The sequence below is a fragment of the Chrysochloris asiatica genome, unplaced genomic scaffold, assembly GCF_000296735.1.
Source record: "Chrysochloris asiatica unplaced genomic scaffold, ChrAsi1.0 scaffold00007, whole genome shotgun sequence".
NCBI classification, from domain to species: Eukaryota; Metazoa; Chordata; class Mammalia; order Afrosoricida; family Chrysochloridae; genus Chrysochloris; species Chrysochloris asiatica.
The window spans coordinates 34,470,114-34,488,693 of NW_006408525.1; the positions used below are offsets into that span (position 1 = coordinate 34,470,114).

An 18,580-nucleotide genomic window follows, 5' to 3' on the forward strand; every position below is an offset into this window, starting at 1 on the left:
AGTGTTGATAGTTGATCCAAGAAGAATGAAGTCCTTGACAACTTCAGTCTTTTCTCCCTTGATAAGAATGTTGTTTATTGGTCCAGTGGTGAGGATTTTTGTTTTCTTGACATTGAGTTGTAATCCATATTGAAGGCTGTGCTCTTTGATCTTCATAAAAAATGTTTCAAGTCCTCTTCACTTTCAGCAAGCAGGGTCAGAAATAGAGATGTCCATTTTCCAAGGGCCAGTGATACATTAACAGAGCAGAAGAACAGTAGGAAGCTGTGAGACAAAGCAAGTGACTATTCATATTCTACATTTATAAAGAAATAATGCTATCATACCTATTTCTACAGAAGTATGACTTGGGCATACTTTGCTTATAGTCTACTACTTAGATCCTGCTTTTATCAGGTTCTTTCTTTACCATGTTGAATATGAAACAGCAGAACAAGGTACTAGAGCTGTATTTTGTACTCAGGTTTGCATGAGAAGGCCATGACAAGTGCATCTCAAAATAGTTACTGGGATAAACTAGAAGGAAATATTTTACAAAGACATGTTACTGTCATTTGTTCAGAAGTGATAGCAACAAGCAGATTTTAAGGCAGCAACCGCCCAAGTTTAACTGTAGACAGAATTAAGAAGAGAGGTGAAAAGGATCAGGATTGTCAGTCTAGCATTTGAGTCATATTTCATGGACTTAACAGTGATAACAGAGGCACCTGCCAATTCCACACCAAGTTGATTAGCAAATTGGAAAGTAGATCTGGGAATCTTGTCTGTTCTCTTCCTCATAACCATCTACTTAACATTTACTCATTTGTGAAACATTGATTGAATACCAAGGACTGTGTTAGGAAGTAGAGGAACATAGAACACCTCCTGACATTAAAGCCATTATCATCTAAGTGAAGTTAAATAAATAAGCAACCAACAGTAGTACCATAGGAACCTAGATAAGAAGGGAATACTTTACAAGAAACAATGAATATTTCAGTTATGAATAATGAGTTGGTTTCCATTAAATACCAAAGGAATGAGAACACTTTAGACAGAGGAGAAAATATACTGTAGGAGCAAAAGCAAGGAAGACTCTAAAGTGAAGTGCCTTTGGGGAACAGTGAACAGCTATGATTACAGAATAACATGCATTGTCAGAAAAAAAAAAAAAGAGAGTGAGAGAAGGTATTACTAGGGGGAGTAAAACACTGAATGCTCTGTTTGACTTTGCCTTTTATTCTGTAGCTACTTTTTTGAGCAGGAAGAGACAATGATTGGATAAATCTAATGATGTGAAAGATAACTCTTTAAAGTTGTTGTTAGGTGCTATTGAGTCCATTCTGATTCATAGCAACCTTATGCACAACAGAACGAAACAGTGCCCGGTCCTGCACCATCCTCACAACTGTTATGCTTGAGTCCATTGCTGCGGCCACTGTTGTCAGTCTGTCTCATTGGGCGTCTTCCTCTTTTATGCTGATCCTCCACTTTTCCAAGCATGATGTTCTCCTCCAGGAACTGGTCCCTCCTGATAACATGTCCAAAGTATGAGAGACAAAGTCTCACCATCCTGGCTTCTAAGGAGTATTCTGGCTGTACTTCTTCCAACACATTTGTTTGTTCTACTGGCAGTCCATGGTACTTTTAATATTTCTCTCCAACATCCTAAGTCAAATCCATCAATTCTTCTACAGTGTTCCTTATACACTGTCCAACTTTCACATGCATATAAGACTATTTAAAAACACCCTGGCTTGGGTCATGCACACCTTACTCCTCAAACTAACATCTTTGCTCTTGAACACTTTAATTGGCTAATGTAATATGTCATTTGATTTCTTGACTGTTGCTTCCATAAGTGTTGATAGTGGATCCAAGCAAAATAAAGTCTTTGACAACTTCCAGTCTTTTATCCGTTTATCATGATGTTATTTATTGGTTCAGTTGTGAGGATTTTTGTTTATTTTAAATTGAAGTACAACCCATATTGAAGGTTGTGGTCTTTGAGCTTCATCAGGAAGTATTTTAAGTCCTCCTCACTTTGAGCAAGCAAGGTTGTATTATCTGCATATTGCAAGTTGTTAATGAATCTTCCTCCAATCCTGGCCCCACACTTTGAAGTAGCACATGGAAGATGGGTTGAAGAAAAGGAGGCACTGTGGGTTGGAATAGTAGTTATGAGGCTTCTAACAATAATTCAGTTGATAAATACTCAGACCTAAAATATAAGCGTAGCAAACAAGGGTAGAAGTGAGAGAGACATTAAAGCACATGGGCTGTGTGTGTGTGTGTAATGGGAAAAGGGATTAAAAATGACTCCAAAGTTTATTTTAAATGATGGAGAATAGTGATCTTAGTAACCAACACAGGATGTTCTAAATGGAGGAAGTATGAGGACATGAGTAAAGGGAGGAAAAAAGTAGATTTGTGGGGAGTTCTGATTTTGGACATGTTCATACTTCATGAAAAGATGAGCAGTTTATATTTAGAAATGTGATATTAGAGAACAAGAACTAAAAATAATTTAAGACAAGCTTATTATCAAATTGGGAGTTATTAGCAAGTTGTTGTTGTTGTTGTTGAGTGCTGTTGATTCCAACCCGTAACAACCCTGTATAGGGTTTCTGAGGAGCAGCTGGGTGAGCTTGAAATGCCGACCTTGCAGTTCAAATGGCTTTGCAGTCTGGTGCATTAATCCACAGCGCCACACCAGGACTCCTATTGGCAAGTAACATGGAACTAAATAATATCACCCAAGGTAAGAGTATAAAGCAGAAAGTTTAGACTCATGAAGACAGAACAGTTATATTTGAATGCTTGAATAGAATGATGAGCTAATTATCATTTTAAAGGGTGGTATTCAAATTAGCAGGGAAAACAAGAGGAAGTAATGTCAAAAGAGAAGGCAGTTTTTGTACTACAAAAAGGTAAAAATTAGGAGATTATTTTGAGTAGAATAGTTGATAGCAGAAATCAGATTTCCTTAAGTTAAACAATAAATATGAAATGAAAAATTGAAGACCACTAAACCAACATGGCAGAGTCCTGGTGTGGCACTGTAGGTTACAAGGTCGGTTTGAACCTTAAGGTCAGTGGTTCAAGCTCACCAGCCACTCCTCAGAAACCCTATACAGGGTCGCTGTGAGTCGGTACTGACTCAACAGCACTTAACAACAGCAGCATAGACTATTGTTGTTGTCAGGTGCCATCGAGTCAGAACCGACTCATAGCGACCCCATGCATAGCAGAACGAAACAATGTCCTATCCTGGGCCAACCTCGCTACCGCTGCCACACTTGACGCCATCAATGATGCCACCTGGCTGATCCATCTCGTTGGGGGTCTTCCTCTCTTTCTCTGACCCTCCATTTTACCCAGCATGATATCCTTCTCCAGGGACTGTTCCCTCCTGACAATATGTCCAAAGTATGAGAGACGATGTTTAGCCATCTTGGCCTCCAAGGAGCACTCTGGCTGCACTTCTTCCCAGATTCATACTTCGTACATTCCATGTTCCGATTTTCAATGGATGTTTACAGCTGTTTCTCTTCATTTTAAGTTGTGGCCCATCAGCAAATGAAGGTTATGTGCGCTCTTCTCCCCCGAGCTTAACTCTATTCACATCATCATGGTCAACTCTACTTTGAGGAGGCATTTTTTTTCCCCAGTCACATTCTGAGTGCCTTCCCACTTTCCGGTCCTGTATCTGACAGTGTTTCTCTGCTATTCATAGAGTTTTCAGTGACTAGCGATTCGGAAGTAGCTTTTCATTCTTTCTTCTTAGTCTGTCTTTGTCTGGAAGCTCATCTGAAACCTGTCCACCATGGGTGACCCTGCTGGTTATTTAAAATACCGGTGGCAGAGCCCTCAGAATCACAGCAACTCAAACCACCACAGCACGACAGACAGACGAGTGGTGGCCATTTGGTTTTATGTCAATACTGTCACTTTAAATTTCAATGTCCATCTTGAGACAATCCTGATATAATCAAGATACAATCAAGATGTTCTCTCCTGATACTATTAATCCTGATACAATCAAGATATTCTGTCCCAAGATGGCGGCTCCGGAAACAACTGAGTGTCTTGATCTAGAAACAACGGACTTCTGGATTCTTCTGCAAATTCCCCAGCTATAAACCCTCCGATCCTCCGAACATACCTTTATATTTGTTTCAGAGTTCCAACACCATCTCGGGAGCCCTCTTGGCCTGATACTCCATGTTGTTGTTGACGGATCTCCTCACTGCACATCTACCCAATCCGCCATCTTGAAGGTGCAAGGCCTGGTAGTATAGTGGTTAAGAATCTGGCTGTGAACCCCGCTGTCAGCAGCTCGAATCCACCAGGCCCTCCTTGAAAGAGATGAGGCTTCCTGCTCCTTGCAGTTAAAACGGCCTTGGAGTCTGGCACATTAACCCACAGCACCACACCAGGACTCTGAATGCTGCCGCTCCAAGATCTCGGCCGCTCCAAGATCTCGCTGCCACTCCCAACATAGACTATACTTCCCAAAAATTTAGCACTGAAGAGAAAGAAAGAGTTGACCAGGTTTGTAGATACAGTTGAATGGTCATATAAAAGATTTCAAATACAAGTGAGGTAAATAATCTACCAAAGAATGAAGAGATAGGGAAACGTGGCTACCATAGTAGCAATTTAAAATCCCTTCCTTCCCAGACATAGAAACTGAGAGAGCTAACCACAAGAAGTCTTTGTGAATTTTTAGGAACCAGTGTCTTTGTAGTTTCCATACTGCTCTTTATCCTAGGCTCAGAAGCTACAAAAATTACTAACAGCCTAGCCAGGAGTCACTTTCGTCCAGTTACAACTGGCAGGAAATGAAGCAGAGGCAAGGGGACTACTGGCAACAGTACTGACAGTTCCTTCATGGCCTAACCAATGATTACCTGATGATATTCATTGTTTGAATTCCCCAGAGAAATTAACCTTAATGAAAATATCACTTTATGGGCTTCGCCTACTCATTACTTTTCTGCAAGTACAAACACCTCTAGTGGTGGTGGTGGGTATGTGCCATGGAGTCGGTTCCGACTCATAGCGACCCTGTGCAGGGTTTCCAAGGCTGTAAATCTTTACGGGAGCAGAAAGCCTCATCTTTCTCATGCGTAACAGCTGGTAGTTTCGAACTGCTGACTTTGAGGTTCACAGCCCGATTCGTAACCACTACACTACCAGAGCTCCTTGAAGACCTCTAGTAGTGCAAGGGAAACACCCACTTAAGCCATCTTTGTGGAGAGCTTTTAAGGAGATACTTAATTTTTGGTAGGCTGTGGAAGGAAATCTGTGGATGGTGCCACATCTTAGAATCCTTTTTAATTAGCTGTCTTGTTAACTTTAAGTTATTTCATATGGACTGAGGATGAGCAACAGTTTTTAATAGTTGGTGGTATTATCATGTGCCGTTGAGTGGGTCCCGATTTACAGTGATCCTGTATAGGGTTTACAAGGAGCAACTAGTGGATATGAACTGCTAACCTTTTGGTTAGTTGTCCAGTGCTTATAGTACAGTGCCACACCAGGATTTTTTTTTACTAATAGAGAACCTTTTATATTGGGTAAAGTAGGATAGACAATGACCTATTACTGTCACAAAGAAAAAGAACAGTTCCTCTGTTCTCATGGAATCTGTTTCAACAATCTTATGGTTAGGTATAATTTCATTTTATTTTTGGATACATAATTTATGAGAAAAATATCTTCTGTCAGTTTGTCATTCTGTGGTGGCTCATGTGTTGCTGTGAATGATGTAAGCTATGCCACCAGTATTTAAATATCAGCAGAAACATCCATGGTGGACAGGTTTCAGCAGAACTTCCAGATTAACACAGACTAGGAAGAAGGAAAGGCAGACTACCACTGAAAATCTTATGAATAGCAGTAAAATACTCTTAGATATACTGGCAAAAAATGAAAACATTATAAATAGGACCAGAATATTGTCAAGTTAGCGTGCCAGAAGATGAGCCCCTCAGGTTGGAAGGCACTCAAAATACAACTAAGGAAGAACTGCCTCCTCAAAGTAGAATTGACCATGATGATGCAAATGAAGTAGTTCGGGACCTTCATTTGCTGCTGGGGCACAAATCAAAATGAGAAATAGCTGCAAACATCCATTAGTAATCATAAAATGTATGAAGTATGAATCTAAGAAAATTAGGTATTATCAAAAATGAAATGGTACACATAAATACTGATATCACAGGCATTAGTGAGCTCAGATGGACCGTTTTTGACCATTTTGAATCTGACAATCATATGGTTTACTATGCCAGGAATAGCAAATTCAAGAGGAATGGCGTCACATTCGTCATAAGAAGGAATGCTGTCTTGAAGTATAATTCTGTCTATAATAGAATAATATCCATACATCTAAAAGAAATGCCAGTGACTACCACTATTAGTCAAATTTAGCCCCAGCCACCAAAGCAAGTGATGATAAAATTGAGTTCTACCAAGTTCTTCAGTCTGAAATTATCAAACATACTATCAAGATATACTGATAATTACTGATGATTGGAATGTGAAGGTTGATAACAGAGGAGGGATTAGTTGTTGGGAAATATGGCTTTGGTGATAGAAATTATGATGGAGATTGAATGATAGAATTTTGCAAGACCAATGACTTAACTCATTGCAAATACCTTTTTTAAACATCATAAACGATAAGTATATTCATTGACCCACCAGATGGAATATGCAGAAATCAAATTGACTACATCTGTGGGAAGAGACAGTGGGAAAACTCATTATCATCCAAAATAAGGCCAGTCAAGGGTAGACTCTGGGACAGAACATCAGTTGTTCCTATGCAAGTTCAGGCTGAAGCTGAAAAATTAAAACAAGTCCACAAGAGCCAAAATATGGCCTTGAATATATCCCATGTCAATTTAAACACCATCTCAAGAACAAATATGATGCATTAGACACTAATCAAAGACCAAAAGAATTGTGGGATGATATCTAAAACATCATAAAAGAAGAAACCAAAAGGTCATTTTTTTAAAAAAGAAAAGGCCAAATTGGATGTCAGAAGAGACTCTGAATCTTGCTCTCCAGCACAGAAATGCTAAAGTCACTGGAAGTAAAAGAGTTGAACAGAAAATTGCAAAGGACAGTTTAAGAAGACAAAGTCAAATATTATAATAAAATGTGCAAAGACCTGAAGTTAGAAAACCAAAAGGGAAGAACAAAAACCTTGACTTGCAATGTTGAAGGATTCTATGGGCAAAAATTGAATGACATCGAAATCATCAGAAGAAGATGGAAGCTATGCATAGAGTAATGGGTTCAACCATTTCAAAAGGTAGCCTATAATCAATCAATGGTACCAAAGAAAGAAGTCCAAGCTGCACTAAAGGCATTGGTGAAAAACAAAACTCTAAGAGTCAGTGAAGTACAAATTGAAATCTTCAAAAAATTGATGAAGCACTGGGGGCTCTCACACATCTGTGCCAAGAAATTTGGAAGACAGTTACCTGGCCAGCCAATTGGAAGAGATCCATATCTGTGTCTATTCCAAAGAGAGGTAACCCAACAGAATGTGGAAACCATCAAACAATACCATTAGTAGCACATGCAAGTAATGTTTTGCTGAAGATGATTCAAATATGGTTGCAGTAATACATCTTGGATCAACTATCAACACTCGCAGAAGCAGCGGTCAAGAGGTCAGATGACGTATTACATTAGGCAAATCTGCTGCGCAGGAACTTTTTAAAGTGTTGAAGAGCAAAGAGGTCACCTTGAGGACTAAGGTGCGCCTGACCCAAGCCATGGTATTTTCAGTAACCTCATATGGATGCGAAAGCTGCACAGTGAATAAGGAAGATCGTAGAAGAATTGATGCCTTTGAATTGTGGTGTTGGAGGAGAATACTAAAAGTGCCATGGACTGCCAAAAGAACCAATAGATCTGTTTTGGAAGAAGTGCAGCCAGAGTACTCCTTGGAGGCCAGGATGGCTAAGCTTCATCTCTCATACTTTGGACATATTGTCAGGAGAGAACAGTCGCTGGAGAAGGATGTCATGCTGGGTAAGATGGAGGGTCAGAGAAAAAGAGGAAGACCCCCAACGAGATGGATCAGCCAGGTGGCATCATTGATGGCGTCAAGTGTGGCAGCGGTAGTGAGTTGGCCCAGGATCAGACATTGCTTCGTTCTGCTGTGCATGGGGTCACTATGAGTCAGTTCCGACTCGATGGCACCCAACAACAACAACAGCAATACATCAACAGAGAGCTACCAGAAATTCAAGCCAAATTCAAAAGTAGTTATGAAACTGGGACTATCATTACAGATGTCAGGTAGATCTTGGCTGAAAGTAGAGAATATCAGACTTGTGCTTTATTGATTATGCAGAGCTTTCAACTGTGTGGATCATTACAAACGATGGATAACACTGTGAATAATGGGTATTCCAGAACACTTAATTGTGCTCATGAGGAACCTGTGCATAGACCAAGAGGCAGTCCTTCGACTATAATCAGGGGATACTGAATGGTTTAAAATCAGGAAAGGTGTGCACCTTTCACCATGCTTGTCCAATCTGTATGCTAAGCAAATAATCCAAGAAACTGGCTTATATGAAAAAGGTGGTATTGGGATTGGAGGAAGATACATAAACAACTAGCAGTATGACGCTGATACATCCTTGCTTGCTGGAAGCGAGGAGGCCTTTAAAATACTGATGAAGAGAACTTGAAATACTGTTGAAGATCCAAGACTATGGTCTTCCATATGAATTGCACCTCAATGTATTTAAAAATCTTCACCACTGGACCAATAAATAACATCATGATAAGTGGAGAAAAGATTGAAATTGTCAGACTTCATTTTGCTAGGATCCACTGTCAAAACTCATGAAACAGCAGTCAAAAAATCAAATATCATATTGCATTGGGCAAATCTGCTGCAAAAGACCTCTTTAAAAGTGTTTAGAAGCAAAGTTATCAGTTTAAGGACTAATGTGTATCTGACCCAAACCATGGTATTTTCAGAATCCTCATATGCATGTGAAAGTTGCACAATGAATAAGCAAGACTGTAGAAGAATTGATGCATTTGAATTATAGTGTTAGAAAAAATACTTAAAAGTACCATGAATTGCAAGAAGAACAAATAAGTGTGTGTTGGAAGAAGTACAGCCAGAATGCTTCTTAGAAGCTAGGACAGCAAGACTTCGTGTCTCATACTTCAGACATGTTTTTAGGAGGGACCAGTCTCTGGAGAAGGTCGTAATGCTTGGTAGACTGAAGCGTCAGTGAAAAATAGGAAGACCCCCAACAAGATGGATTGGCATAGTGGCAGCACCAATGAACTCAAGTATAGCAATAGTCATGAGAATGGCACGGGACCAGGCAGTGTTTCATTTTGTTGTGCATAGAGTCCCTATGAGTCAGAGTGAAATGGACACCACCTAACAGCAACACCAACAATTCATGAGAAAAATACATTTTACTTTCTACGTATTTCTATTAACATTAAAATAAGCACTTCCTCAATCCTTCCTTCTACTCTTTCTCTATCCATTAGCAATCCTTGAAAAAATAACTGATCGTTTTATTTAACGTAAGGTAATGCTAACTGATAAACAAATCATACAACTTCAGTGATTTATCACGATAAAAATTTATTTCTTACATAAAATTCGAAGGGACCATATCATTTTGAAGAAATCTCAAAATCTTTCAGGGAGCCATTCTACCTGCCATCTTTAACAAACACAGGTTCCAAGGGTACTTGTTTGATGACATAAGCTGGCAAATGAAATAGACAGAGTAAGAGGTGCAAGATATTAGGAGCCAGATCTGAAGTGATGACTGTCATTTCTCCCATATTCCATTAACCAGAAATCCAAATGCCTCCACTTAAATATATATCAGACAGCTACTTCCCAGCTACTCTTGACTGTAAGGGGAGCACAAACCTTTTTACCTCATAATTTTAATCTCATTATTATTGTTAAGGACCATCAAGTCAGTTCTGATTTGTAACAGCCCTGTATAGGGTTTCCGAGGAGCAGCTGGTGGGTTTGAACTGCCAACCTTGTGATTCACAGTCCAGTACTGATCCTGGAGCACAACATAAGATGTTTCTAAATAATTTTTCACATTCACCTCTATAATATCAATTCCATAGAAGCACACAATATTTTGAACCAAGTGTGTATAATATAAATAAAGTGGACTTTTGATTATAAGTAATTTCTTGTCAGCTGGTTGTAACTATACCACTACTATCTCTAATCATCACTCGAAAGACTTTCAAAACACTTAAGTGCTGTTTCTCTGAAACTTTGATGTGTTATATATCAAGTTAGTCATCACAAGAGCTAATAAAGTTTTTATTACAACACATCAGTGTCTATAACTATAATGATAAAGCAAACATTCAAGCTAGAACTATTTGACTAGAAAAACCAATAGTGCCATTGAATATTTTGTGTAAAACAACCATCCAACTTTTAAACTGTTAAACAGAGGAAGTGGATTTTACATTAGAGTTTTTTCTCTAAAAGACTCGAAAGCTTTGAACTCCTAAGGTATAAGGTGATCATATCTGAGGTGAGCTTCTTACTGCCTTGTAATCCATAGTTGTCCAAAGGTGTATATCACTATGATCCATATAGAGGGGCTGTTGATAACTGCAGATGAGAAGGCAAGTGGAACCTACCCTATGTTATTCTGGACACCACCTTCTCTATCTTTTCTCAAAGCTTGTAAGTGGCAGAACTAGAATTTGAATATATGTCTATTTGACTTTATTTCAGAGATGAAGAAGGATCATTGTGAATGTAGACAGGGAAATCTGCAGAGTAACTCAGAACCGCAAGCTTATCTCATTATATAGCTATGTGAAAATAATTCCACTTCCCCTCTTCCCATGGTCTTTAAAACCACATCTGAGCCCACATTAAAGTTGATTTTGATGATCATCGTTTTTTTAATTGTAGAGGGAAAACCCTACTTGTGTTCAGTCATACCTCAAATTATCTCACAGTGACTAGCGCTCTGTTTTTTAGCTACTCTCGTCCAAAATGTTAATCAAAGATATCAAAATGGACAATTACTGATGTTAATTATGTTAATTCAGAGTTTGTACTGTACAAATTAATATGTTCTTTATATTGGTGGACTTTTTCACACATGTACTCAGAAAAGAAAATCAAGTTGCTAATCTTGTCAGTGTGGTGGTGGTGGTGGTGTGCCATGGAGTCGGTTCTGACTCATATTGACCCTATATAGAGTTTCCAAGTCTGTAAATCTTTATGGGAGCAGAAAGCCTCATCTTTTTCTCACAGAACTGTTGGTAGTTTGGAACTGCTGACCTTGAGATTTGCTGCCTGACTCAACCACTATTCTCCCAGACCTCTTAGTGTGGTAGTGGTAGGTTTTAGTAGAACCTAGGTTTCCTAGGTTTTCATCCCAGCTCTTGTGCTTCCTAACCATATGAGCTTGCATCTGTTCCTTAGCTTTTCTGCGTCTCAGTCGATTCTCCATCAAAAGATTAGAAGTAATTTTTAATGTTATGCTTATCATATAGGGTTTTTGTGAAACTCTAAAGAAATAAGGTAAACACTGGACTACTGGCCATTGGTTCAAACCCACCAGCCACTCCTTGGGAACCTATACCAGGTGGCTACAAGTCAGAAACGACTTGACGGCACTTAACCAACAACAACCAAGAAATACTAGACTATTTTTTAAACCATAAGCTAGTATACAATTGTAAGGTATTGCTTATTCAGTCATTCTACAGAAATGTACTTCTGTTCTCTAGAAGTACATCTGTTTAAAAAAAAAATGGCTTCTATCCTCAAATTTACAATCTGATGGACAGACTGATAGCAAACAAAACAATTAGAATGTCCTGTATTAGGTATAGAGACATTGTCTTAGTTACCTAGTGGTGCTATAGCAGAAATACCACAAGTGACTGGCTCAACATTTCTCTCACAGTTTAGGAGTCTAGAAGTCCCAATTCAGAGTGCTGGCTCTAAGGGAAGGTTTGCTCTCTTTGTCAGCTCTGGGGAACAGTTTGGAAGGCTAGAAATTCAAATTCAGTGCACTGGTTCTGCAGAAAGGTCCTCGTCTCCTTTCAGCATCTGTAGACCCAGCATTCCTTAGAGATGTGTCTTGGTATCAATCTTTTCCTGGATCTAGGAGCTTCACAGTGCAGGGATCCTAGGTCCAAAAGATGAACTCCTTTTCTGGCTCTTCTTTCTTGGTGGTAGTAGGTCCCTCTGAGCTCTGCTTGCCTGCTTAATCTCTTTTATATCTCAGAAGATACTGACTCAAGATACAGTCTAACTCTGTAGATTGTATCTAACTTCATTAGCATCATTGTTAGTTTTTCTAAGTGCCAAGTCAGTTCTGATTTATAATGACCCTATGCACAACAGAACAAAACACTCTGCTGTCCTGTGCCATCATCACACCTGTTGGAGCTCATTGTTGCTGTGTTTTAGTCCATTACTGCTGCTACCGTGTAATTCCATCTCATTGGGGGTCTTTCTTTTTTTCATTGAACCTCAACTTTTCTCTAAGTATGATGTTATCAACATCATAGAAATGGGGATTTACAATACATAGGTTAATTACATCAGATCAGGACTAAGCACATCAGATCTCTTCATGGAATGATTTCATTATATTAGAGTCCATCATGGGGGATTACTCACCTTAACTGCCAAACCACTGGGAATCGAGGCCCAGCCAAGTTGAGACAAAACATAACTGTCACAGTCATGTACCTGTACAGTAGGAACCTAAAGAAAAGAAACTCTGAGTCTGTCTGGAAGACAAGGAAAGTATCACAAAGGAAATGGTGTGAACTGAAACTTGAAGAATGAGATTTGCCTGATGAAGTAAGAGGGAATAAGAATTCCAGGCAGAGAGAAATCATGTTTAAAACCCTACAAATAATTTACTCTTGTCTAAAATATAAAGTACAAGGTAAGGTGACAAAGACAAAAGCAGCGAGGAACAAATTATAGAGAATCATTGAATACCATGCTTAGGAGTTTAGATTATGTACTAGAGGAAATATGAAGCTTATGAAGCAAGTCAACAATTTTGAACAGAATTTTGGTCAGGCTTCTGCAGTGTAGATAATTGGATTGCTGAAGGAAAGAAAGATAAAAGATCAAAGGCTAAGAAAAACCGCCCCATTTGTCAACTAAGAGGCCATTGGCTCTTAAAGAATGGTGATCATAGGAGTCCAAATGAATGAAGTTCAGGAGTGAGCAAATGATCGAGAAAAACAAATATAGACAAGTGTAGTCTAACATATTCAGACTCCTGGTTAACCAGTGGCACCATATTTTATCTCATCAGTAGGGTACAAGTGGAAATGCCAGCATATACTGGAAATTGCTGATACCTTGATGTCCTAAACACAGTAAGCTTTCAGAGTCCACTGAACAGATCAGAACCATTCTTAATGAATAATGCAATATGCACGTATGCAAGAAGAAAAAATGAATTGCATTTGTCACCTTTATCTTGTCCTAGACCCAGATTGCTTGCTGTTTCTCCTCTGTGCCTGATCAACAATAGGAAAAACAAGTACTGTCATCTAGAGCTAAGGCTAAAATGCATAGCAGAGAAATGCACACACCAAGATTTCTCAGTCATGGTAGTAAAATAAAGTACAATGGCAAAGGCAATTCTGTAACTGAAAAGTCATTTCCTTGTCAGACATGAACTTTTGACTTTAATCCTAGTAAGTAGTAGGCATGGATTCTCATTAATGTCCTAACAGATGGGCAGTGGATCCAGAGGTCTGTCCTCAAGAATTCTAGTCACTGTTGTACAGCCATGAATGAATTACTGGAATTAATCATTCAGCAAACCAGGGAGGCTGCAATAATTTTCTTGTTAGTAACTAGATAGGAATATGAAAACTAGAGAATAGGACACTTTATAAATCTCATTATCTTGTTGCTTCTTATTCTTTGTTAAAATAGCCTATCAACTAAATTGAGCTTTCAAGGGAGAAGTAAAAGTTTAGGGTTAATTTTCAGATTTGGGGAACATTAAATAACCTTAATCTTGGATTTTCGTAAAATACTGATAATTCTATGCTGGTTACATTTGTGTGAAACAGTCTCCCAATTAAGTAAATTCCTTTCCATTAGGGTTTAACTTATCCATTCAAGCAAGGTACCCTTGTGTTGTTGTTAGGTGCCATCGAGGGGGTTCCAATTCGTATGCACAACTCATATCCACACAATTAAAAGTCTTTATTCACAATTGATGTTACACTTGAGCTCATTGGCTGCTGCCACTATACCATTCCATTTCATTGGTGGTTTTCCTCTTTTACACTGACCCTGTACTTTACCGAGCATAATGACCATCTCCAGGGATTGGTCCCTCCTGTTAACAAGTCCAAAATATGATAGATGCAGTCTTATCCTGGCTTCTAAGGAACATTCTGGCTGTACTTCTCACAACACAGATTTCTTTGTTCTCCTGGCAGTCCATGGTATTTTTAATAGTCTTCTCCAACACCATAACTCAGGTGCATCACTTCTTCTATGGTTGGTCTTATTCATTTTCCAACTTTCACATGCATATGAAGTTATTGAAAATACTATGGGTTGGGTCAGGCATACCTTAGTCTTCAAACTAATATCTTTGCTATTGAACACTTTAAAGAGACTTTTTACATCAGATTTGCCTAATGCAGTACATCATTTGATTTCTTGGCTGCTGCTTCCATGAGTGTTGATTGTGGATAAAAGCAAAATGAAGTCTTTGACAACTTGCATTTTTTCTCCATTTATCATGATGTTATTTATTGGCCCAGTTGTGAAGATTTTTATTTTCTTTACATTCAGATGCAATACTGAAGTATATAGTCTTTGATCATCATCAATAAGTATTATAAGCCCTCTTTGCTTTTAGCAAGCAAAGTGATATCATCAGCATATTGCAGGTTGTTAATGAGTCTTCCTCCAATCCTGATATCACATTCTTCTTCATATAATCCAGCATCTTGGATTATTTGCTCAGCATTCAGATTGAACAAGTATGGTAAAAGAATACAACACTGGCACACACCTTTTCTTGATTTAAAATCATTCAGTATCCCCTTGTTCTGTTCAAATGGCTGTCTCGTGGTCTATATATAGGTTCCTCATGAGCACAAACAAGTATTTTAGAATACCCATTCTTCACAATGTTATCTGTAGCTTGTCATGATCCACACAGTCAAAAGCCTTTGCAGTCAATGAAACATAAGTAAACATCTTTCTGTAATTCTCTTTCAGCCACGATCCGTGTGACTTCAACAGTGATATCCCTAATTTTCCACATCCTTTTCTAAATCCAATTTCAGTTTCTGGCAGTACCCTGTAAGTGTACTGTTTTAGCCATTTTTTTAAGTCATCTTTAGCAAAATTTTACTTTTATGTGATATTAATGGTATTGTTTGATGATACCTGCATTCAGTTAGGTAATCTCTCTTTGGAATGGGCACAAATATGGAGCTCTTACAATCAGTTGACCTGGTAGCTGTCTTTAAAATTTCTTGGAATAGATGAATGAGTGCCTTCAACACTATACTGGTTTATAGAAAGAATTCAGTTTGTATTCTGTCAATTCCTGAAGCCTTGTTATTCACTAATGCCTTTAGTATAACTTAGACTTCTTCCTTCAGTATCATTGGTTCATGATCATGTGATAACCTCTTGAAATTGTTGAACATCAGCCATTTCTTTTTGGCACAGTGACTTTGTATACCTTTCTTTCATCTTCTCTTGTTGCTTTCTACATCATTCAATATTTTGCCCATGGAATCATTCAGTATTATAAGTTGAGATTTGAATGATTTTTGTATTTCTTTCAGTTTGAGAAATGTTAAACAAATTCTTTCTTTATGTTTTTCTAACTCTGGGTTTTTGTATGTTTCATTATAACACTTTGTCTTCTTGAGCTCCCTTTGAAGTTTTCTGTTGAGCTCTTTTCCTCATTTCTTCCATTTGCTTTAACATCTGTGCACTTTGAGAGCAAGTTTACCCTGACCCACTGAAATTCAGAAATTCTCAGAGACCAAGGAAAACAAATGGTAGAATGTCATTTAAAAATATTTTGGGAATGTAATCTCTTTGAGGTGATTTTTTTGTAAGATGGGAGCTATCCTGCCTCCTGTTTTCCAGGCTCTTCACTGAAACTTACATATAAAAATTGAAGAAGAAATAAAGAGCTTACTTCTTTTTCAAAATTCACTGTGCATTATCTTCAAATGTCAAGGTAACCAGTGTTTTAACAGGAAAGAAAAATTTCCAGTATTATTGTTGCTAAGTGTCCTCAATGCAATTCTCACTCATAGCAACCCTACGTAGGGTTTCCAAGGAGCAGCTAGTGAGCTTGAACTGCCAAGCTTTCAGTCAAACAGACCTTGTAGTCCAGCACATTAACCTGCAGCACCACACCAGGACTCCAATTGTCCATTATATTGGGTCTCTTTTCAAGGAAGCGTAACCAACAAATATTTCCTTCTGTTTGATTAATTCATTAGACTTAAAACTGAAATTATCGTTTCCCTTCCTCCTCCTATGATATTCCAAGTGATGGGAGTAGAATTGTGTTAACGAGCCGCATAAAGAACTCTAATACACACTCTCCTAGTGTTTTTAGAGGTAATAGAAAATATGATAGGGAAATATATTCCAAAGGTGACCCAATGTCTTTTCTTTAATTCCCAATATCTCTCCCCCAAAATTTGTTAAGCATTTTTATGTACAATATATTGTTTAGGCTTCATAGGGAATACATGTAATTGAGGATTTCTGTCATAAATGTAACTAGAAATACATAGACACATGCACTTACATATATCATACACATAGAAATATATGTGTGTGTGTATATATATACATAGGTGTGTGTGTATATACCACATTCACAATTCAAGGAGTTTATCATTAGGATGGTTTGAACTAGAAGAAACAACTCAAATGGATTAGACAATAAAGATGTATTGCTTCGTATAACAATAAGTCCAAAGTTAGGATGGCTTCAGGTGCTGTACAATTGGAAAACAAGCTCTACTTACCAACAGTTCTCTTGGTTTAGCTCTCCTATTGGCTTTGTTCTTAGGCCAGCTAACCATATGACTGTATGCAAGTGGGCCACAGCAATTCTGGGCATCATAGGCAGATAAGACATCTAGAGGCAGGAAAAGATTTTCTCCTTCATAAACAGATTGAGGAAGATAGAGGGGAATGCATGCCATCAGGAATCTTTAACAGTAGTGGAGGAAACTATGTGATTGTCTATGATGGTGACACCAAGGAGAAAGTATTCATCTCCTACGGTGAGGGTAAAAGGGGAGAAGCCTAGTTGACGCTAATCAGGAGAAAAACAGGGCTTTCTGCTCCTGCAAAGATTTATAGCCTCAGAAACCCTATATAAGGTCACTATGAGTCAGAACTGACTCAATAGCACTAACAACAAGTTGGATACATACTGGCGTGAGACTGAGAAGAAATGTCTAGGTGGAGAAAAAGACAAGCATTGTCAGGACATAGGTGATGATGGAGGTATCAGAGAGGACAGAATGGAACCCAGAATGAAACCCTGGGGATCACTGACATAAAACATGAGTGAAATAAGAAACACTGACAGAGACAGGGGGAAAAGTAAACCTTTTAATGTCATTTGTGTGTGGGATGGGTGTAAGCCAACTCAAAATGGCATTTAGTGATATTCACACATTTGGGTAAAGGACTGATAAAAGCAAGGAATATTGTAATATCCATTATTTCCCAGTAGCAGATGGCCTTCCTGAAGAAACTAGTTAAATAAGACAAACTTGCTGGCAGTGTGACTGACATGAACAATACTCCACCAAAAGCAGATGTGGTGGCGCTGGACTCTCTAAAATGAATTTCTTTTCTTTCTGTTTTTAGGAGTGGTCACACATTACTTGCCTTCTGGTTTTCCCGCCAAGAAGGAAAACTAAACCGACAGCAGACTATTGAACTGGGACATCACATCCTCAAAGCACACATTTTTAAGGTAATTAGAGAAATTGGAAGGTTATACTCTCCATCTCCAGTACATTTTTCTTACCATTGTGTATGTAAAGCCATTCAGTATGATCTCTGCTTTCTGAAATTACTTTTTTTTGCTGCAAAGTTAATTCATCTAAAAAGTATGACTCATTCCTTCCCAAGTCTTTAGAAAGAGGGCCAAATTTGCCATCTCTCAATTTAAGGGATGGTTAGGCTTTCCAGGAAATGTACATGTCTACCCATTTAGATAAGAAGTGTATACACGTGCAAGAGTGCTTCAAGAAGTTTGTGGGAACAGTTTTTGAAGTTCTTTTTTCCCATGAACATTTTGAGGCCCCCTCATATGTATGTGTACACCATGTGTAAACTGCCATTTCTTGAGGATGGTCATGTTGTCGCAGTTGGTTGCAAGTTTCCATAGTATCTAAAAAAATCACTAAGAGCAGTTAACTCTCAATTTTCTTATAATTATTTTAGTGATAGTTTTAATGTTTCTTATTACGTGATTTTCAAACTATATGGGCCCAACCATTTCATCCCAGTTCTTTTCCT

At 38.3% G+C, this 18,580-nt stretch overlaps 1 protein-coding gene across 1 annotated transcript in view; it reads left to right on the forward strand.

Annotated features, from left to right (window-relative positions):
* The window catches only part of TANC2 (tetratricopeptide repeat, ankyrin repeat and coiled-coil containing 2), a 401,543-nt gene that overhangs the window by 322,662 nt on the left and 60,301 nt on the right, over positions 1 to 18,580 (forward strand). The window contains exon 13 of the mRNA XM_006833558.1: positions 17,924 to 18,032. Within this exon, the coding sequence (XP_006833621.1) occupies positions 17,924 to 18,032 (109 nt within the window). The remainder of the gene's footprint in view (positions 1 to 17,923; positions 18,033 to 18,580) is intronic.